Source organism: Aulonocara sp. 'chitande type north' Nkhata Bay, linkage group LG9 (genome assembly GCF_057382095.1).
Source record: "Aulonocara sp. 'chitande type north' Nkhata Bay isolate Kocher_YH1m ecotype deep benthic linkage group LG9, A_spYH_male_GT1.1, whole genome shotgun sequence".
In the NCBI taxonomy this organism is placed as follows: domain Eukaryota; kingdom Metazoa; phylum Chordata; class Actinopteri; order Cichliformes; family Cichlidae; genus Aulonocara; species Aulonocara sp. 'chitande type north' Nkhata Bay.
The window spans coordinates 29693526-29715769 of NC_141352.1; the positions used below are offsets into that span (position 1 = coordinate 29693526).

At 40.4% G+C, this 22244-nt stretch overlaps 1 protein-coding gene and 1 long non-coding RNA gene across 2 annotated transcripts; both read left to right on the top strand.

Annotated features, from left to right (window-relative positions):
- The first annotated feature begins 937 nt into the window (after positions 1–937).
- LOC147322363 (uncharacterized) lies at positions 938–3717 on the top strand. Its single transcript, XR_015130916.1, has 4 exons — positions 938–1095; positions 2993–3125; positions 3196–3254; positions 3346–3717. It is a non-coding gene; the product is annotated as an uncharacterized LOC147322363 (long non-coding RNA).
- Positions 3718–20716: 16999 nt separating this feature from the next.
- On the top strand, positions 20717–22006 carry LOC147322364 (eotaxin-like). Its single transcript, XM_086305206.1, has 4 exons — positions 20717–20822; positions 21270–21396; positions 21467–21525; positions 21621–22006. Exons 1-4 carry the CDS (start codon positions 20753–20755, stop codon positions 21644–21646), a joined length of 282 nt encoding a protein of 93 aa, XP_086161332.1. The 5' UTR covers positions 20717–20752; the 3' UTR covers positions 21647–22006.
- The last annotated feature ends 238 nt before the right edge of the window (positions 22007–22244 follow it).

Genomic DNA, 22244 nt, shown 5'->3' on the forward strand with positions numbered 1-22244 from the left:
AATAAACACTTCTGGAACTTTGAACCAATGAGACCAGAGAAGACATTTTTTAGCTATAATGCACAGCATCACATCTATTGAAACTAAACACAGCGGGTGAGCACAAATAGAGCACAGCAACCACAGGAACAGTATTTCAGGGTCAAATGTGAGGCCATCTGTCAGAAAGTTTATGCTTGGCCTGTTGGGTCATAAACGGGGAAATGAACCCAAGTACCCCAAACAGCCATGCCCTCATATTTAAGCCTAAATAAAAGAAATAGAATGTCTAATGCAGCTATGAGGGGGGAAATTAGTAATGCATACACAAACCATTTAACATGTGATGTATTTAGTCTGTGTTAGAAACTGTTGATCTTTGCAAGTGTGTGTTGGAAGATAAAGACAGTCGACATGATCACATTTCTGTCACACATTTCCTGCAGAGCAGAGTGTGAAACTTATCTGATCATCTGCCAAAAGTTAACATAAATAAAATAAACAGTAAAAGTGAGTTCTTTTGTGTTTTCAGGGGTAAAACAGCTTGATGCAAACAAGAAACAATTAAATTTAAATTACGAGCAGAAGTCGTGGGAATTTATAAGAAAAAATAAGCAGCATAAAAGTCAGCCAGTCATGCAAATGTTAATAGATGTACATATAGGCTGTTTAGGGAAACCATGAATCACTGAAGAACAGAAGTCAGTGGGTGATTTAGATTCATCACTCATTACAATGCACAAACCGTTGTTCTCAATCATCAGGCTCTATCATAATCATCACCATATCTGAGTGTCTTTGAACTTCGTGTATATGAGGCTGTTTCTCAGAAAGATCTCAGTGAGGTGTTGATAGGTTGAAATACTGAATTCTTCCTGATAAGAGGGGGAGGTGTGATATGCCACACCCAGCACACAAATACACAGACCTATAATCACACCTCATCAGTTGTGCCTGCATGTGTTCCTGCACTTACCAATAAATAGCCAAACACAAATCAACTCGTAGATTTTGACTCTGATCAGTGAGCCAGACCACTGGTGAAAATGACTGTGAAGATCCTCTCCATCACTCTCCTCCTGCTCTCGGTGTGTGTGTGCTGCCACTCCTCTGAAGGTAACTGTGCTCTTACTTTTCTACAGAAAAATGAGGGGAAAAAAGAGATAAAATAGATCATTTGATCGCAGCAATGACTATCTCCAACAATGGCTGCTGCCTGTTTGTGAATAAGGTTCACTTCTGACATTTTGGTGGTTTATTGGGCAGGACCACTGTGTAAAGACCACAAACCTTTACATCAGTCATATTCTGGTATCTGCTCAGTCTATAATTGTAACATTTTTTATCCAGCATTCACACTCGACTTCTACCCACCAAGCATTCCTGGAAGCTGTTTTCTGGGCTAAGTTTTGTTAGTCAGTCATGGCATTTTAAAAGGCGTCCTTTACGTCAACATTTAGAAGAAGTCTTGGAGATTTCCTTTTTTTTTTAAGTACAACATTCACCTGACTTTTGTGTTCGATTGCTGGACTGACTGACAGCCACACCATATCCATTCCCGCTATACTGCTTACCATTAACAATGTTTGTACTATTTATGTTTTCTACTTTTGTTTTCTGTCACTTATGGGGTTATGTCTCACGCTGCGTTGCATGCCAGGCATATGTTGACACTTAAACTATCATAACTGCCAACTTATTAGTGTAGCACAGTTGGTGCAGTGGTTTCCTTCAAACAAATTCACTCTGTAACTACATCTCACTGCTTCATTTTAGTTTTTAGCAAAGTCATCATTTCAGTGGGTTTTTGGAGGGGTGCATACATTGTGACTCATTGCATAAGGCATGAAAGCAGAAAATGAGAGAGACACAGAGAGAGTATAAGATAATATCTTGCAGCTACGGGACAGTATTTTTCACCATTCAGTTATCAGCACATCTGAACTTTGAAATCTATGATTAAACATTTGATATATTAATCATTGTTAATAAATGGAGCTTAATGTTGGTTCCTATTCTCATCCCCTGTAAAAGAAATCAACATGCTTTGTTTGCAAATAATAACAAAAAAAGCAATTTAAGGCAGAATCAGTTTGGATTTGTTTGGTACAGCAGATTTCATCTTCAGAACATAAAGACAATGTTTCCCAACCGTTCATATTTCTATTTGATTCAATTTGGTTAAGAAAATAAATATAAGTAAAAATTCATCCTTGCAAAATTCCAGGAACCAGATTCCAGATGATATCTCCAAATGTTGGATCAAGTCTCGCCTCTGTTAAAATATATTTATGGAAACTTTCTGAGTGATCCTGATAACAGCACAAAGCAAACAGTGACGTACCGTCTGTTATTAACATAAGAACATTGAGAATATGTTCTCTATCATACCAAGACTGTCTCCACTCAGTTACATATTCGATATGTAAGACGTATAACTCCCCTTTGGTCACGGCGTGTGGATATTTCAACGTAATCCACCTTTCTCTATCATATCGAGACTATCTGTCCAGCTTCAGGCTGCTTGGAGACGCGTTCTGATCAAACCATCACTGATTTCATGTCTATGCAGCTATTTCATAAGTATGCTGTGGAGCATGGGCAGGCTAGCCGGAGTTTCTTTAAGAAATATCCACATGCTGCACAAATAGGAGTATGTAATATGCTTTTTTAATCAGAGACATTTCAAGACAGAAACATTCTTTAAAATCTGTGCAAGAGCCCTGCAACAGCTAAACTTAATTCTGGGCCAAAGTTGGATTGGTTTTCATTCATTTTTTCTTTGAATCCCAACGACTATAAAAATCAAAGTTAATTAACATAATGCCAAAACTGCCTAAAAAGTGCTTGAGGGTCCCCAAGTGATGAGAACATTGATTTGTTCCACTTACTTGTTGATTGATTTGGACAAAAAAATGCCTGTGCACTGTAACATAATTTCAGGTCACATATTAAAAGTCATCTTCTGTTTAGTGATATAAGACAAATCAGTTTTTAACCTTTTATCTCTCAGATACTCGAGTCCGTGGACCTGGAAGAAACCGCCCGTGCTGCGTTGGCGTCGACAAAGACAATATGACTGCTGAGGTGGTGGGAGAAACATATCGTGAGCAGGCTGCAAGAGGACACTGTGTGAAGGCTATAATGTAAGTCAGCACTTGTTGTCCTACATACAAACATATACAATCTCTATAATTTTCTGTCTTTTATTTCCAGTTTTAACACAAAAAAGGGACAACTTTGTGCTGATCCAAAAGCTCAGTGGGTCAAAGATCGTAAGTCGTGCTAAAAGAAACACACAGAAATAAATGCAAAGTATTTACAGAGAAAAACTGAAGCTGCTGCTTGTCTGTTTTTCCTCTCTAGTCACTGCCAAAATGAGGAAGGTGTGAAGTCTGTCTGCTGCATCAGTATTTTCATCACCTTTGAAGGCTTATTCAAACCAGAGCGCTTTCTCAGCCTGACTGTTTTAAAACATTAATTGATCAGGTTTTATTTGTCTTTTGCTTTTTGTGGGTTTTTTTCTTATTTGTGAATCTCTTTCTGTGCATTATGTGTTTATGTGAAGCACAATGTGGCTGTGAAAAACAATACAAAAATAAACTTTTGTATTATTGAGCAAATATTTTCCTGCTGTTGTTTGAATCGCCTATTGCATTCCACTTGTGTTTCAACTGAGGATGCTCGCTGAGCAACACTGTCCAGGTTTTTTATAAAACTTTTACCCAAGTTCATGCGGCCCACGATGAACATAAGTGGGTCGGCCCAGTGAAAAATCTTATTATATGAAAAAAGCACAATGAAAAACTTCATCTCAGTTTGCCAGTATGTTAAAGAAATACTCCTTTAGTTAATCAATAAAATGTATCAGCACAATTCTCCAGACAGAAAAGTTTTGTTGTTTCACAGAAAATATCTTATTTTTTTCTCTTTTTTTGTTCCTCTGGACCCATTGTGAAAAAGAAATTTCTATAGTAGTCTTTTCTTTAAATGTTTGTCTGCTTCTTAACTACTTTGATGTAGCATGAACGGCCATGGGCAGGTCTGTGACAGAAGACCTGGAATTTTTGTTGTGCAGACTCTTCCTCTGGGACTCATGTTGAAGATCATGGGATCGAACATTTAAACTGAGGGGTGTTACAGCCCAAAGCTGCTGGGCCCCTTCCTTTGGTTAATCGTTTTTGTTATAATTAGCTTACGCAGCCCCCTCCTGGAGATGGCTGGACCTTCTCAGGCTGCCTTCCTAACCCAACTGCTCCAACCACAGCAGAGCTACTTATAAACTCACCTTTCTATCAGTTTCATTTTGTTTAACTGCATATTCTATCCCTGAGATATCTCCATATAAGAAAATGAAGTCGAATTTTAGAATTTTAGCAGACAGCAAGATATATACCAGGCAACCAAGCTCTCCTCATCACAGAAACTTGCTCACACAGCACACTATAAGACACAGGGCTAAATACCCAACTTGCTTGGAAGCTGGAAGTTGGTCGGGCTGCTGGTCTGGACGGGTCCCAATTTATAGCCTCATTTAGTTTTCCACCAATGTTCAGCCTCCACCTGCAGCTTACACAAGCGCAAACAACACAGAGAAAGAACAGCACCACCCTCAGGTGTGAGGAACTCAAACAACACATGACCTAGGTCATAACAGATGACACAAAACTTTTTTGTCAGTAACATATCTGAAGTCATTCTACTCTGCAAGGCCATCAAAGAACTAACATGCAGTTGTTAGTTGCTTGAAGTTTGGGAGGGTGAACATCAGGTAAACTACAGCACAGATTCTTTTCCATACAGGGGAGAGTTTAGCTCTTTGCTTTCAATCACTGCAAAACCACCACATGTCAGCCCTTCTGGTGGTATGGTTAACAAACCAGTCCTTGTGGTGAAGGCTACTGCCTTGTGTCACATCATAGATGTACCAGCTTAAGCCATGCAGTCCCGACATTGCCGATTCCTGTAAAAACAGGTGCTATTACTTGGATAGTATTTAGCATTTGGAGGGGTTTGTGGTTATTTATTGCTAAGTGCAGGAACATCCGAAGGCAGGGCTAATGCTATTTTTTATAGGTCTGTGTAGTTCAGTGTGCATCCACCCCTTATCAGTGAGACTTTAATATTTTCAAACCACCAACATCATGCTGAGAGTGGGTTTCAAGTAAGATATTTGTATATTATTCATATCGCCATATAGCCCAATTCACCTGTGCAGGGGCTCAGCTGGTTTGGTGGACGGAAGGATCGGCCTGGTGTAACTGGCTCCCGATGTGGACGTAACCAATAAAGGACGACGGAAGAGCCGCAGCGTTTGTGGGGTGTGGAAAACTTTCTGTGCACTTGCCCCAGATGGAGCAGCCACAGCCATAGCCAGTTAGTTTTTCGGGCATGTGTGTGAAGCGCCGAGTGTATTGAAGAAGAGTTCTTGTTATTGCAATTATTAGTTAGGACTTGAGAGTCTTTGTATTTTTTTATTCATTATTTATGTTAATCGGAATCAGAATCAAAGAAACTTTATTTATCCCCAAGGGGCAATTAAGATACAACAGAGCAGCATGACATTAAAAATAAGGTCAGGGCATAAACAGGTAATAAGAGATAAAAAATACTTAAATTATACAGTATATACACCGTTTTAAAATTAAAGTGACTGAATAAGTGAACAAATAACTGTAGTGACTAAAAGTGAATACCATATTTCCCGGACTACAGAGCGCACCTGAATATTAGCCGCACAAGCTAAAATCAGGGGAAAATCCTGTTTTGTACATACCTTAGCCGCACCTGACTAAAAGCCGCAGGTGTTTCAATGTTGACTCATCATATGTAAGAGAATGTGCACAAAGAGAATTGTCAGGAAAGAGACGGCTGTTTGGAGACATCACTTTTATTAATATTTTGAAAAACAAGTTATGGGTGCATATTTACATAACTTTTTAGGTATATGTACAAGTAGCGGTAATTACAAGTACGAAACATGTACTGTGCTTCATAAATGAGTAACAAATGTAGTACATAATAACCTACAGCACACCAGAAAAATAGATTCGGCCTACCTTTTAGGCTCAGGTGCAGTGACACGGCTTTAACAAGAAGAAAAGTCAGTCATTCACCACCATCTTCCTGCGCACTAAAACCACCAAAGTCCTCTTCTCCAGTGTCGGAAACGAACAGGCTCAGGATGGCTTCGTCATCCACTCTCCGCTTCTCTCCTTCGTTGTCACTTTCAAAACCAACCAAACAAATCCTCTTTGTCAGTGTCAGAGTCGAACACCCTCTGAAGGGCCGTGGCGGTGTCCTCCTCTCCATCATGCAACAGTCCAGCCCTTCGAAATCCGTTGGTGATCATGGATGTTTTCACACTTTTCCACGCTGTCAGAATCCAATGGTGGAGTTGAGCATAACTTGCTTTTCGCAAGTTTATCGCCGCTCGTCATCCACACCTCCCGCTGAACGCGTACCGCTACTTTGAAGTTTGCTTTTCGCGCTACTTCGTACGGCACTACGTTGCCTGGCGGATGGACATGTGACCAATATACCACTCTTGAACCCCGATCCTTCCGCCAGGCAACGTAGTGCCGTACAACAGCGGAACAAACAAAACAAATCCGCTCAAGGACAATCCTTAGAAAAGCCGCACCTGACTAAAAGCCGCAGGGTTCAAAGCTTGTGCAAAAAGTAGCGGCTTATAGCCCGACAATTACGGTATATAAAAAGAGTGTAGAGTAGTTTATGTTTCTGGTGTGGGAAATGGTCTTATTGGCTGGAGTTAAAAAGCAGAGTGGCTTTGGGGACAAATATGGCTCTCCTCCTCTCAGTCCTGCAGGAAATGCAGCGGAGGTGTCGCCCAGAGGGCTGTTTTGATGGTATATATATATAAATCTATCAGTCGCTTGTTGTAAGATTCAGATAATTATTTTTTAAAAGCTAAATATTTTTAAATGAGAATAAGAAAGAAAAGTATTTCTTTGTGCCCCCCTCTCCCTGTTAATGCCCTACCTGGCCCCCTGGCAACACTTTGCTAGACCCGCCCCTGCACAGTTACCAGCTGTCAGCTACTTAGAAAAGGATCCTGGTGTTATTTGTCTCTCAGAAACAGTTCATAACTTCCCCTCAACTCATTCATGTCACCTCAAAGGTAAACCTGTTTCTCCATCACCTGTTCAGCTCTGATGATTCAGTAAGGACATCTCCTGGTTTCATCTTCATGTTTCCCTCTCACCAGATAACCAAACCGACCAGCAGCTTTTACAGCTGTGGCTCCAGCAAACATCGGCTGATACTAGAAATTAACATAAAATAAATTTAAACAACAGCTGATCAAGCTTAAACGTGCTGCTGTTGTTTAGCGCGACATCCGCTGGTTTCCTCTTTCTGGCGCAAAGTGGGCGATAAACAAACAAGAGAGAAAAGCCGATCAGCTGATCATTGATCAGTTTCATGATTGAAGTAGAAAAAGGAGAGGGAGGGGGGAGAATGAGAGAAGAAGAAACAGCTGACAGCATAAAGACGCAGACTAAATCCAGCTTTGTGTCTTTTTCCATTCTAGCTGAAGTCCGGGACAAACTGTGTTCCTTTTCACCTCAATACGAAACGCGTAATATTTTCTCTGAATACGGAACGATTGCGTTTTTTATGGGATGGTTGGCAATTCTAATCAGCTTCAGAATCAGAATCAGAATACTTTATTAATCCCGAAGGAAATTAGGGTTACAGCAGGCAGCATGGCGCATGTGCACTTACAAAGGAACCTTCTGACCAACTTTACACAAACATCACATTGGGGAGACATGTCAGAAAGGTAGGCTGATAGGGAAAAAAACAAAACAACGAAAATACATAACATGAGGTAAGAGGAGGAGAAAAAAAACTCCACTCAGACTGAGCTCCTAGTGGGAGAACAGTTTGATAACAGAAAAAACACCTCAGCACAAAAAGCACATGACTATCAATACACCATAGAAACACAAGACAAGCAACAGGGGCGGGTAAAGGGTAAGAGAGAGCCGGTGTAGACAGCGCATCCGGTCCTGCAGCATGTCTGCGCTGGTCCAGTCGACTGCCATCTTAGGGCACAAGCATTGAAGGCATTTGGAAAGGGAGGGGGTATCAGTGTGTGCATATCAGTGTATGTGTGTATGTGTGTGTGTGTGTGTGTGTGTGTGTGTGTGTGTGTGTGTGTGTGTGTGTGTGTGTGTGTCCAGAGTTCAGCTGAGACAGTGTCCTCCGCCCCGCCAGGCTAAGTAAACAGTCTTCCAGCCAACCCAGGTGGCCCTAAGTAAAAACACAAGACAAGACAAGACAAGGACATAAGAAGCTAAGCAGGGAAGATAAGGGCAGGAGAGGAGAAAAGTGCAACTGCCTTCGCTGAGAGCCAAAAGAGAAGAATTAATAATAATTAACGTTATGAACAAAATAAAGTTCAACATCAGTAACATCATAGCACCCACCCAGCTGTATACAAACTCAGTCATGCTAGCTAGTAGCCAGTACGAAAAAGTCAGCATAACGAAAATAAACTACCCCTAAACTTGGTTTATATCTGACCCAGGTAGACTGCAGGTCATAACTTCTTACCTGAAGTTCAGTTCACACTCGAACCGACGGCCGCCTCGGGTCTCTTTTCCTCCTGCCTCCCCTTTCCCTCATCCACCTGCTGGCCTCCACCACTTGCTAATGTTACTGAATCTGTGGAAGCTCCATGATAGCCACCACACGAAGTAACGAATAAAGAGCCTATCTAAATACCAGTAACGATTAACGCGTTTGTCACGAGGGAACAGGGAGGACTCGGCGCAGACTGAAAACACAGAAAACTGAATTTTATTTACACACTCCCGGTGCTCTATATACAGGTGAAGGGGGCCAAGGTTCCCAGGGGTACAAGGAAGAATCTGGAAGTGTCCTCTCTTGCTCCGCTCCACACGAACAGAACAATGCACTTGGAAAGGTCCTTTCCTCACACACACCACTCTCACTGCGGCACTCACGAACAGGCTTCGGTGTCCAAACTTCCAAACCGAGCACGAAGAATCTGTATACAGAGATCAGGAATTAACACGGAAAACTTTCACGAAGAGAGCTCAAAACTGGCTTAGGCTGAAGTAGCACTGACGAGCGTTACTCAATAGTCCAGCGGCGAGGTGTTCTCAGTCACTGCCTTAAGTAGCGAGAGCAAACAAGGTGAGGAGCCACAGGTGATTGCTTGCAGGTGGTGAAGGCCAGGGGCGGGAGCCCATAATGAGCTCCGCCCAGGCAGCAAGTAGAGAGAGAGAGGAGAGAGACAAAAGCAACACACATGCAGCCACACAGGGCCAGCCAGGCAGGCACGGGGACCATGACAGCGTTCCTCATTTTGGCATAACAAGTTACCGTGCTCGTTACCACAATAATAACGTAGTTACTGTAACCCATTACTTAATAACGCGTTAGTCCCAACACTGCCTATATGTATGTGTTATGAAAGTGTGAGTAATGTGGATGTTTAGGTTGTGGAATAAAATTGAGGCCAGAAGGGGACAGAGGGGTGATGCCTCTCCTGCACCCTGGTGACACACCTGCATCCCACGGCCCTACACGAGTGCGTCGTTGTGGTAGAACGGGTAAAGGGAGGCAGTTGGGGATGGGGAGGGAAGGAAGGGAGGGACTACTTGTTCTAGCTGTTGCTTGAATATACACCAGACTCACACAAAATCTCCTTATGCATTCCCAGAATCTGATTTCCTTGGTGCTTTCAGTTGAGCTCAATAATCCAGTATTATGCACATTTATTTGGGTTAAGTGTGCTCCAGACAGGTCCTGAGATGGAGTGACATGGACTGGCGGCCCCAGCTACTTTCTTGCACCTCATGGATAGGGTTGTGCATTCGCATGCTGCATATACCACAACATATCTGGATTTTCCCATCATCCACAGTGCATGTGCAACAGACTACAGTGCTGGAGTCCCTGAGGCAGGGGGGGCTCATGGTCAACACAAAGAAATGTGCAGTTGGGCGGAGACAGGTACAGTATCCGAGGTACAGGGATGGGAATCGAGAACCAGTTCTTGTAGAGAACCAGTGAGTAGTCCATTTCCTTTGTGTTCATACCTAAATGCTAAGAGAAACATCATATGTGTGTCTTTAATAAAATTTGTGTTGGTATGTGGGACCAGCTTTAGGTTTATATAGTTAAATGCTAATTATATGATGTGCATTTCAGGACATTTTACAGAGTAAAAGTAATGTAACAAGTAGTCTATCAGATTACTTTCTCTTGGGAGTAATCAAGTAAATGTTTTTATTAATATGACAATCATAAATATACTTATAGAAATATTTACAATTATTCTGTCATTTAGCAGTCATACTGGGGAGTTAGACACTCACACCATCAAATTAAGAACATGTCTCTCAAACCCATTTCCTACTAAATAAACAGGAAATAATTTTTTGTGGCTGTCTTATCTTTGGTTTGACTATTTCTTGAAGTGTAATTTAAACAGGAAGTAACATAAACTCGTCACTCATCAGATAAAGAATGCAACCTTAGCAAAAACTGAATAAAATTTTGTGGGAACAAGTAAAATACGAAGAAAGAAGAAAAGCAAGTTTCACAAAAATTTAGTCTGATTATGTTGAGAGACTTTCATTGACTTTTTAAGGCAGGTATGTGCACTAAACATTCCTCTTGCTGCAAGAAAAATGAGAAAATGGGAAAGACAGCAACACCACTACCAGGGGAACTGCACCCCAGGAAATGTGACTTTAAACAACCTCTCATTATTCCAGTGAATAAAAAGCCACAAATATTTGTATGAAGTAGTAATAGATGAGGTAATAACACAAAGTTTCACTTAATAACCAGTTAACAATATAAACCTAACTTAGCCTACAGTTCCACACACCAGCACCAATCCCTACCCTGATGAGGACTCACATATTATTGTTTGTTTATTTTAACTTATGAACACAAAGCTGACAACACAAAATAAAGTTAAGTTACTTCTAGGAGTATGAACAGGCAGAACCTAAGGCTGCACGACTGACTGTTCATCACTGCCTTTCTTACCTGTTGAAGATCAGCAGCTAGCATGCTCACAACTTCTTAGCTAGCTTTGTGTTAGCATGCTGTCTGTGCAGATGCTTGCAAAGAGCCCAAGTTATGTTGGCAATTTCATTGAGTTTTTCTCTTTTTTCCATCATACGCATGTGCTTTGTGTGATAAAAAATAAAAATAATCACAATGTCTGTATTCCTCAAAAAGCTGTATACCAAAGTAGGGATGTTTGGTGATAATACACAACACCACATTTGGTGAAAACCAATTACAGCATATGAGCACAAACACCTCAACTGAGAAATTAGAAGTGCATACCCAAACCACTTTTAGTCTGCATTAGAAATGTTGATCTTTGCATGTGTGTATTGGAAGATTAAACAGTCAACACAATTACATTTGTATAAAACAGTTCCTCCAGAGCAGAGTGTGAAAGTTACCATCTGCCAAAAATGCACCTAAATGAAATAAAGGTGGGAGCGTCTCACTGCTTTAGTTTTCAGTGGGAGTTTAATGGCTTAAATTACAAGCGAAAGTTTAAGATGTGGGGATTTATGGATGAAAAATAAGCAGCCAAACATCAAAAAATGATGCAAATGTGAATAGATGTGCATCAGGATCGTTAAGAGACATCATGAGTCACTATTGTTTTGCACTTGAGGCCTAATGCACAACTGCAAGAGATAAACAGTCACAGTTAAAATGGAAAAACAATAATCGACGTGTGATTTAAATCCATCATTTGTGACAATACACAAACTGTTTTATACACTATATTTAAGGCTAGGTCCACACTAATGGGTGTTCGTTTGAAAACGCAGCGTTTTTGAAAACGCATACATTTCAAACTGCAGCTGTGCAGTCGCAGTGTGGACACACAAAAACGCAGACTTTCTAAAACAAATACATATTTTAGTCATGTGATGCAGTCATGTGACCAAATAAACAAAGATAGCAAAGTGCATTATACAGCGGTCGTTTTGATTGCTCTCAATTTTGACAGCCCTAAAAAGGATGAATATCAGTTTGTACATGCTCCAGCTAGCTTTTCTTCAAATTTTTAAATTCTCACTCGCTTTTGCGCATGCGCAGGACTGGAACGTAAGCGTTTTCATCTGTTTCAGTGTGGACGCACGACGAAAAATATGAAAACGTTTTTGTGCTTAAAGTGCCTCAGCTGAAATTTAAACTTAAAATATCTCAATATCTGAACATGTTACCTTGGGCATGGGCATCATAGAGGTCCCGCCCTTGACTATCTCTGATTGGTTTAGATCACAATATGGGCATAATGTGTTATTGTTATCGACTTTTTTTTTTACTCGAATGGCTGGTCTCACCGGTGCAACCTAGGATTTTTTTTAGTCGCACTATTGAGAAATAAGGTCGCATTTGGGACCAAACTGGTCGCACTCTAGAGCACTGCCTTGTATGATTAAACATTGTTAACTTTCAATATAATCTAGTTTTATTTATATAACATCAAATCACAGCAGAAGTGACCTAAAGATGTTTTGACTTGTGAATTAAAGATACAATAATACCTATTGGGCTGAGGGGTAGAAGACAGTACAACAAACATACACAGCAAATCCAGCATGTCCAAATTAACACTGTCAGATTTGATTTCAACACTATTAAAGTGTCTATATGGGTCCACACCAGAGAGTGTTAATTTAACTCTTTTTGGAGAGTTGGTACGTTAACTCTGATTTAGTGTTAAACACCAAATCTGTCTGGAGTTGATAATTTAACACTTGGTGTTAAGAGTTTATATATTAACTCTCAAAGAGTATTTTAGTTTAACTACGTAAGAGTTATCTTCTAATTCATTCCAAAAAGCGGGAATTTTACTGTTCTGAACTTCTAGAAATTTCTTTTGGAAATAAACATTTGCTAAAAAGATGCAATGGTTTTTGGAAAACATTTATTCTGAACTGTGCACCACAATTTCAAAACATTTTCTGAAAGATGTAACAGTATACATGTTCTCACTTTCATTAGAATTTTGTTTATCAAAAGGTCTGACATGGTAAATGCAAATAACAGCATTCTCATCACTTATTTCTTCAATACAATATGCATGTCCTTCATTCATCCCTTTGTGGAACTTCAACGCACTTCTGCTCTCCCTCATATTCCATCTTCACAAGCATATCCTGTGCGGAGATTGAATAAAAATTAGTTGACACTAATTAACGGCACAAATAATCCAGTAAACAATTGCAGCACAGTAAAAAAAAAGAAAGAAAAGGAATCCTCTTTGAGCCATTACTTGTGTAAAGTATTTTCCTTTTTCATTTTTACCTAAACCGTGTGCACAAAACTCTGGAGGGATCTAAATGCTAACGTAGAATCCAGTCAGGACGTCAGCTACTGCTGTTTGCTCGTTTTTTGTTTTTTTTTTATGGGCGATCGTTTTCAGGCTTCAAGTAGCACCATTATACCAACATTTCACATTCTAGACATTGTTTTAGGTGTATTTGACCAAAAGTTTGACTGAAAATTCACATGCAAGCTTTTTTCAAGGCTGTGGTATTTGCCCGCAAACAATACCTTTCAGCTAGCTAAAACAGAATATTATGCTATCACCGAGCAACATGGCTAATGCCTTTCACACAGCTTTGTCTCAACTCCAAAGAGCCACAGAAGTAAAAGCTCATAATAATAATTGAAACAATCTTTGAAAAAATGACTTACCAAGCATGGCAAACAACTCAAATATGTAGAGCAAAATGTTCTGAAACGGCTTCACTTCAGCTTCGATTGGAGCCGTGCTGGGGGCGGAGTCTGTGAATTTACTCTGTTGGTGTCATAGCCCCTCTAGGAGTTCAGAGTTAAGAGGTCAAGAGTTAATGTTTCCATTGTAACACCTCCAGATTTGACAGAGAAACACTCATTTTTAACACTCGATTTTAACTACTATCATTTTACACCTCAGAGTTACATTAAAAAAATGTGACTCTGCTTAGAGTAAAATTAACTCTACTTTTGCAAGGAGACTATTAACACCAAAAAATTTAACACTTTTGAATTTGCTGTGTACTGTTACTTGTTGATTGCTTCATGCACTTTGATCACTGAAAGTCATTTTTTCATTATCTGTCAAACTGTAAAATTTTACAGAGTGAAGCACGAAAAAGGCTCGCTCACTGTCACATAGTTTCAAGTAACATTTGTTTTGTTTTGTGATGTAAGGAGTTTCATCACATTTTAAACTTGGAGTTAACTTTGATTTTCCTTCTAATCAGACCTTTTCAGTTCTCTCTATAATTTTCTGTCTCTTATTTCCAGTTTGAATACAGAATATGAACAACTTTGTGCTGATCCAGACACTCAGTGGGTCAAGGACCGTAAGTTATTCAAACACAGATACACACACATATAAAAAAAATATTTGTGGAGATGAACTGAAACTCCTCTTCGTGTCTCTTTCCTCTCAAGTCATTGGCAACATGACCAGGGAGTTTCCCACAAAGGCTGAAACATTGCAGCTCTTCTGCCACATCAGGATCTGCTCATAGTCACTTATACTTATGAATTTTTTAATATTTGCACTTTCAATTTTTAAGGTTACATCACCCTCTTCTTACTGAAGAGGAAATTCTTGATGTCGGATTTAAGTCATGTATGACTTTATTTGAAAGTGATGCTTAACGCTGAAATTTAGATGGACCCATTGAGTTCTTATGTTATTTTAAGCTAGGAAATTATCTTTTATTCCTTTTTTTCTGCTTATATGATTCCTGTTACATCCATGAGATGGAAATGTAGGGGAGTGTGTGAGGAGGAAGAATGAATAAAGCAGAAATTGTTAAATTGTAAACTTTATTCTTAACACAAAGAGAGAGCAACATCGCTAGATCAGTATCAAAAGAAAAAGAAAACACAACACAAATCTAAAGAGAGGGAAAACACAAGCAAGAACTAAAACGCACTTTAGTGGCCCACAGGCTCACTAGTACCAGGCAAAACAAATCCACACTGAAAAACAGAAACTTTTCAATTAATTGAATTACAACAAATACTGTGTGGTTTGGTTTAGTGGTTTTTTTTAACTTGAAAAAAGTAATTCGTTACTAATTACTGATTACTTCTCCAAGAAAGTAAAGTGTTACTTTATAACTTTGACTTTGTAAAAACATGACACACAACCTGAATATGTAATAAATACATACAGCCCATTTCTATTTTTTATGCATAATGGATCATGTAAAATTGAATCAAATGAAAAAGTCTCTTTTTAAAATTGATTTTATTAGTTTTAACTTTATGCAAATTGCATCAAGCAAAAATTAAATTATATGCAGCAGTCTCTGACTTGAAGAAATTTGTTTAACATTTAAACCTATTTTCTGCATATTCCAACATATATAAAATAATTTTTTGTGTTTACACTGAGTTTTTCATAGATGCAAGTAAAACACAGCAGAAAATAAATAAAATCTAAGATTAAGCAGCAATAAATCCTTTTGTTCTTAAATCTATTGTCACCTGTTTAGCAGGAGTGGAGCCAGCAGAGGTTTGCCTGGTGCTGCAGTGGTCATGTCAGTGGGAGGATCGGGGGGTTTCTCTGTGAATTTCACATTCCTGTGGAAGCGTGCTAGGTGCTTGCTCAGATTTGAAGTTTAATTTTTTGCTGTAGAAAGAGTGTACAGGGGACGCTATTGTTTTTGTCACTTTTTATGGAATCAAGCTCAAAGTAATGTCAGTACTTCTACTTTAAATGCTGCATAGTCGTACCCTCTTCCGCACTCCATATTATTCATTGTTGATCTGCACACGTCTGTTGCTGCCACTGATGTCACACACACTTATGTCATTGTCATGAGACACTCTCACAAACAAAATCACTGTTTAGTAATGCAGGTGGGGGGTAGGTCCCAGATGGCTTGGGGATAGAAGCTCCTCTTGAGTCTCTCTGTCCTTGCCTGGATGATGCAGAACCTTCTACCAGATTGCAGAAGTTGGAACAGTTTGTTGCCAGGATGGGACGGGTCATTCAGTATCTGCGCTGCTCTAGTCCGGCATCTCCTGGTGTAGGTGTCCTGAAGCGGGGGGAGAGCAATCCTGCAGCAGCGTTCTGCTGTACGGATCACTCTCTGAAGAGCTTTTTGGTCCTTCACACAGCTGTTCCCAAACCAGGATGTGATGTTCTGTGTGAGCATGCTCTCCACAGCGCCTGTATAGAAAATCCTGAGGATCTTTGGAGAGACTCTGATCTTCCTCAGTTGTTGTAGGTGTTACAGGCGCTGAGGAGATGTGGACACTGAGATACTTGAAGGACTGCACCCTCTCCACTGGAGCTCCATTGATGATAATGGGCTTGTAGTCTCTGTGCTGACTCCTTCTGAAGTCCACCACCAGCTCCTTGGTCTTGCCAACATTCAGCTGGAGATGGTTGTCCTGGCACCATGATGCCAGATTCTTCACTTTATCCATGTAGGACGCCTCATCGTTGTTGGAGATGACGCACAACACCACTGTGTCGTCAGCAAACTTCACAATGGTCTTGGAACCAAGGGTGGCCACACAGTCTGAAGTGTAGAGGGAGTAGAGCAGTGGCGAGAGGACACATCCCTGAGGTGCTGTTAGAGACGCATCTACCCACCCTCACCACCTGAGTTCTGCCAGTGGGGAAGTCCAACACCCATGCACACAGACGGCTGTTGAGTCCCAGATCCCTCAGCTTTGTGAACAGTCTGCAGGGCACTATTGTGTTAAATGCTGAATTGTAATCAACAAACAGCATTCTCACATAGTTACCCCGTTTCTTGTCCACGTGGCTGAGGGTGGTGTGCAGGACGTGGGCGATGGCGTCCTCAGTGGATCTGTTGGATCGGTAGGTGAACTGGAGCGGATCTGTGGTGTCTGGGATGGAGGAGGAGATGATTTTCTTCAGCAGCCTCTCAAATACATTCATTACTACCGAGGTCAGTGCAACTGGCCGATAATCGTTCAGTGATGAGGGTTTGCTGTTCTTGTCAGGGATTTACATTCAAAATGCTCTAAAAAGGCACCAACAGAACAACCATGGTGAGAGGACAAGTTCAGTTAGTGCAGATGAGGCCTATCAGACATCTGCTGAGAGGATATCTGTCAGTCAAAGCAGCCAATAAATAACAGCATCCTAATGGGACAACTAATACAGCTATGAGGGGGAAATGATCTATACATGGGCACTTAGTCTGTATTTTACTATTACTGAATGTAGTACAAAAACATGTTATGTTACTGAAAAATGGAATAGAGTAATGTGTTTGGTGAGGGGACTTTTTTTTATTTTATTTTAACCTTTATTTAACCAGGAAGAGATTAAAATCTTCTTTTTCAAGGGAGACCTGGCCAAGATCCACCTTCACCAAAGGTGCCTTGACTTTCTGCAATAAACACTTCTGGAACTTTGAACCAATGAGACCAGAGAAGACAGTTTTTAGCTATAATGCACAGCATCACATCTATTGAAACTAAACACAGCAGGTGAGCACAAATAGAGCACAGCAACCACAGGAACAGTATTTTAGAGTCAAATATGAGGCCATCTGTCGGAAAGTTTATGCTTTATGTATATTTAAGTCTGAATAAAAGAAATGGGATAGCTAATGCGGCTATGAGGGGGGAAATTAGCAGAGGTGTGGACTCGAGTCACATGACTTGGACTCGAGTCAGACTCGAGTCATTAATTTTATGACTTTAGACTTGACTTGAAAAAATGTTGTAAGACTTGTGACTTGACTTGGACTTTTACACCAATGACTTGGGACTTGAATTGGACTTGAACCGGTTTACTTGAAAAGACTTGATATTTTACCCCAAATATAAAATTTAACATGCATATTATATGGAGATTGAAAATGTGACGTCATTCACGGGTAGAACCACAAAGGATTCTGGGAACTCGTGGCAAGCGGTACTAGCGCACGCAGGCTTTCAATTAAAATCAGTTATACAGCGATAAAAAGAAACGCAAAAATGTCAAGAAGCTGTTGTATTATTAACTGCAATAGCCGGTCACATGACAGCTACGGGAAGCCGACGGGTAAAGAGATCGGTTGTTATCGGATTACGTCGTTGAAGAGAAATTGTTCGAGCCATGTTTCCAAAGTAACAAAGAGGCGACGGGTGGCCTGGATTGCAGCCATTCAAAGACCAAATATAACGTCCCAGAACACTCCAGCTCACAGGTTAGTCTGCTCCAAGCATTTCTACAAAGGTCAGTCTGCTGTTGTAGTTAATGCGTCATTTTTCTTAACATAATTGGTGATATTGTCATGGTCTGGTTGGGCACCTGCAGGTCTCAGACAGCGGCTCCTCCTCCTTTAGGCGGAGTCCGGTTGCCCCTCCCTGACTGACCACCTGTGAGCAATCGTGCCAGCGGTATATCAGACCTGCGCTCTCAACCACTCATCGCCTGAGTATCTGCTATTCCCATGTTAGTTCAGTGGAGCATCCTAAACCTTGTCTTAACGCCGTGTGATGACTGACCTGTCTTTTCTTGTCCTCAGCGATAGCACCCGGAGTGGAGATCTTGTTCCCCTCGCTCCCGTCCTCCTGGACCTGGGCCGCCAGCTGCTTACACAACGTGGCCTGCCGGCCCACCGCTCACCTGCCTGCCTCCCCACGCCTCGACCGCTTCCGGGTTTTCCGCTCCACCTGTCCCCTCCATCTGAAACCAAGTAAGGCAATTCAATTCAACTGCGGAGGATTATTGGTTGTCTGCTGGATCCCTCTGATCGTGATCTCCTCTTGTTCCAGTGCCCCCGGCCCCTACCTAGTCCTGTTTCTACCTCCCCGCTGTCCCCGCTGTTCAGCCGTCTCCTAGAGGTGTCTAGGTCGCCCTCATTATCACCGACGAATCCTACGCGCCACTAGTGTGGTGGCGTCGCTTTGTGTTTCACCTTTGTTTACCTGTGGGCGGAAATAAATCATTTGTTTTCTGTCACCTCGCTTCCGGGTTGGTTTCTGCGCCTGTGTCCATCCCTGTTCCCTCGTGCCGTTGAGCCGTGACAGATATAGGTTACAAGCAAGTCTGGCGCTGAACAGAAATGGTCGCGCTATGCTCCTTTATTTATTGTGCATAAATAGTGAATTGTCCTGACACAATATTGTGTTTCGCTTCTGTTATTATGGTACATTGACAAAAACATATACTTTTATTCACAGGATAAAACAGGTTTTTTGTATCACTAATTGCCCAGTACGATTACAGCATCCAATATTGTTGTCACTGCTACATTTCTGTGATGCTACCAGAAATTATTTCCACTACTAATTAATTACCGTTGAGCTCAAAGGTCCTATTAATAAACGGTTAACGAATGTGTATTTATGACGACAATTTGTGAGACTGGTAAACTTATGATATGTACGATGGTCTTTCGTTCTACACGGTGCATTTCAAGGTCCTGCACCCATCCGTCGGTAAACTGTACCTGGGCTTGTTGCAGTGACCTGAAGTTACTAAACTTCACGAGTGTATGCACTCACTCCAAGAACCGTATGATTATAAATATGCATATAAATATGCTACGATGAGATAGCTGACTTCATCTAACTAGCAAATGTTTTCCAGGCTACGTTGGTGATGCAGTTTTTTTTAATATGTATGATATTTTTGTCATGCGATTTTAAAGCCGGTCCTACAACCGCATCCAAGAATAACATGCAGCTTATCTCAGAACTGTCGGTGAAAATTATTCTTGGAGCTAGGTTTAATTGAGCTGCATTTTAAAGAGGTGCAATTTCACAATTTGTGTATATTTTCTAAGTTCACTATTTTGTCATGTGTTGAGAAAAACACAGATTTTAAAATTACATGGTCTAATATTTACATTTAGCATAACTGCAACATGCTTTTTTTTTTTTTTTTTAAAGACTCGAAAGGACTTGAAATTCAAAGTTTCAGACTTGAGACTTGACTCGGACTTTTACACCAGTGACTTGAGACTCGACTCTGACTTGCCTGACATTACTTGAGGCTTGACTTGAGACTTGAGGATAAAGACTTGAGACTTACTTGAGACTTGCAAAACAATGACTTGGTCCCACCTCTGGAAATTAGCAATGCATACACAAACCATTTTTCATGTGATGTATTTAGTCTGTGTTAGAAACTGTTGTTCTGTGTGTGTGTGTTGGAAGATAAAGACAGTCGACATGCTCACATTTCTGTCACACATTTCCTGCAGAGCAGAGTGTGAAACTTATCTGATCATCTGCCAAAAGTTAACATAAATAAAATAAACATTAAGAGTGAGTTCTTTTGCGTTTCCAGTGGTAAAACAGCTTCATGCAAACAAGAAACCTTAAACAATTTATGTGAAATTACAAGAAAAAGTTTAAGTCGTGGGAATTTATAAGAAAAAATAAGCATCCATGTGTATCAAGACTGTTAAGTGGCATCATGAGTCACTGACAAACAAAAGTCAATGGGTGATTTAGATTTATTACTCATGACTGTTGATATCAATCATCAGGCTCTACACCATATCTGAGTGTCTGTGAACTTCGTGTATGTGAGGCTGTTTGTCAGAAAGCTCTCAGTGAGGTGTCTATAGGTTGAAATACTGAGATATGCGTGATATGCCACACCCTGCACACAAATACACAAACCTATAATCACACCTCATCAGTTGTGCCTGCATGTGTTCCTGCACTTACCAATAAATAACCAAACACGAATCAACTTGGATATTTTGACTCTGATCAGTGAGCCAGACCACCGGTGAAAATGTCTGTGAAGATCCTCTCCATCACTCTCCTCCTGCTCTCAATGTGTGTGTGCTTCAGCTACTCTGCAGGTAACTATGCTCTCACTTTCTAATGGAAAACAAAAAGAAAAAAATACATAAAACTGATCACAGCATGACTTTTTCCAACAATGGCTTCTAGCTATTTGTGATGCTGGGGTACACGTCTAACTTTTTGGCGGTTTTATTGGGTATGACCGCTCTGTAAGGACTTTCAGATTTTCTTTAATTTATCTCAGACCTACCATTTATAGGCTCAAACATCCAATGACATGAATGCTTTAAAAGCATCAACATCAGCTCTTCTCTGACAGCATGGTGGGAGTTTCTAAAATTGACGGCGTCTTCATTAATCCCATGCAAACGTACACCTATCTGGAATAACCCTGACATATTACAAAACAGTTTCATCACGTTTTAAACCTGGAGTTAACTTTTGAGTTTCTAATCAGACTTTCTCAGGTCAGATAAATTAGTTTTTAACCTCCTACCTCTCAGGTCCACCTGGTCCTAGAAGTAAACGCCCGTGCTGCGTTGATGTCACCGACATCAATATGTGCCCTGAGGTGGTGGGGGAAACATATCGTGAGCAGGCTGCAAGCGGACGCTGTGTGAAGGCTATAATGTAAGTCAGCACATGTTGTCCTACATACAAACATATACAATCTCTATAATTTTCTGTCTTTTATTTCCAGTTTCAAGACAGAATATGGACAACTTTGTGCTGATCCGAAAGCTCAGTGGGTCAAAGATCGTAAGTCGTGCTAAAAATAAACACACACAGAAATAAATAATAAAGTATTTACAGAGAAAAACTAAAACTACTGCTTGTCTGTTTTTCCTCTCTAGTCACTGCCAAAATGAGGAAGGTGTGAAGTCTGTCTGCTACATCGGTATTTTCAGCATTTCCATCACCTTTAAAGGCTTATTCAAACCAGAGCGCTTTCTCAGCCTGACTGTTTCAAAACATTTTTTTTTTAGATTAATTTTTACTGTGGAGTAAACCTGTATTTTATTCACGCTGTTGACTTCATTGTTTTTTAATTGATAATTGGGGTTCAGGTTGCTTTGTCTTTTCTTTTTGTTTTTGCTTATTTGTGGATCTCTTTCTTTGCATTGTGTGTTTATGTGAAGCACAATGTGGCTGTGAAAAATAATATAAAAATAAACTTTTAAGCAAATATTTTCCTGCTGTTGTTTCAGTGCCCACCAAACCCTCACAAAATGTCACACACATTGGCGAATGTATTCCACTAGTGCTTTAATTGAGGATGCTCACTGAGTAGACTGTCCAGGTTTTTAATAAAACTTTATCTTTTACCCAAAAGTGGGTCAGCTCCCTTTTTTGTCAGTCTAAAGACGTTTAATGACAAATTTATCCCCAAGAAATCTCAATATATGAAAAAAGCACAATTTAGAACTTCATCTCAGTTTGCCACTTTGTTAAGGAAATACTGCTTCAGTTAATTAATA

Bases quoted from the DNA above. Each gene is read 5' to 3' on its own strand.
- LOC147322364 (XM_086305206.1), top strand. From the start codon at position 20,753: ATGTCTGTGAAGATCCTCTCCATCACTCTCCTCCTGCTCTCAATGTGT. The intron at 20,823-21,269 runs GTAACTATGCTC...CCTACCTCTCAG, and splicing joins GTGCTTCAGCTACTCTGCAG to GTCCACCTGGTCCTAGAAGT. The intron at 21,397-21,466 runs GTAAGTCAGCAC...TTTTATTTCCAG, and splicing joins CGCTGTGTGAAGGCTATAAT to TTTCAAGACAGAATATGGAC.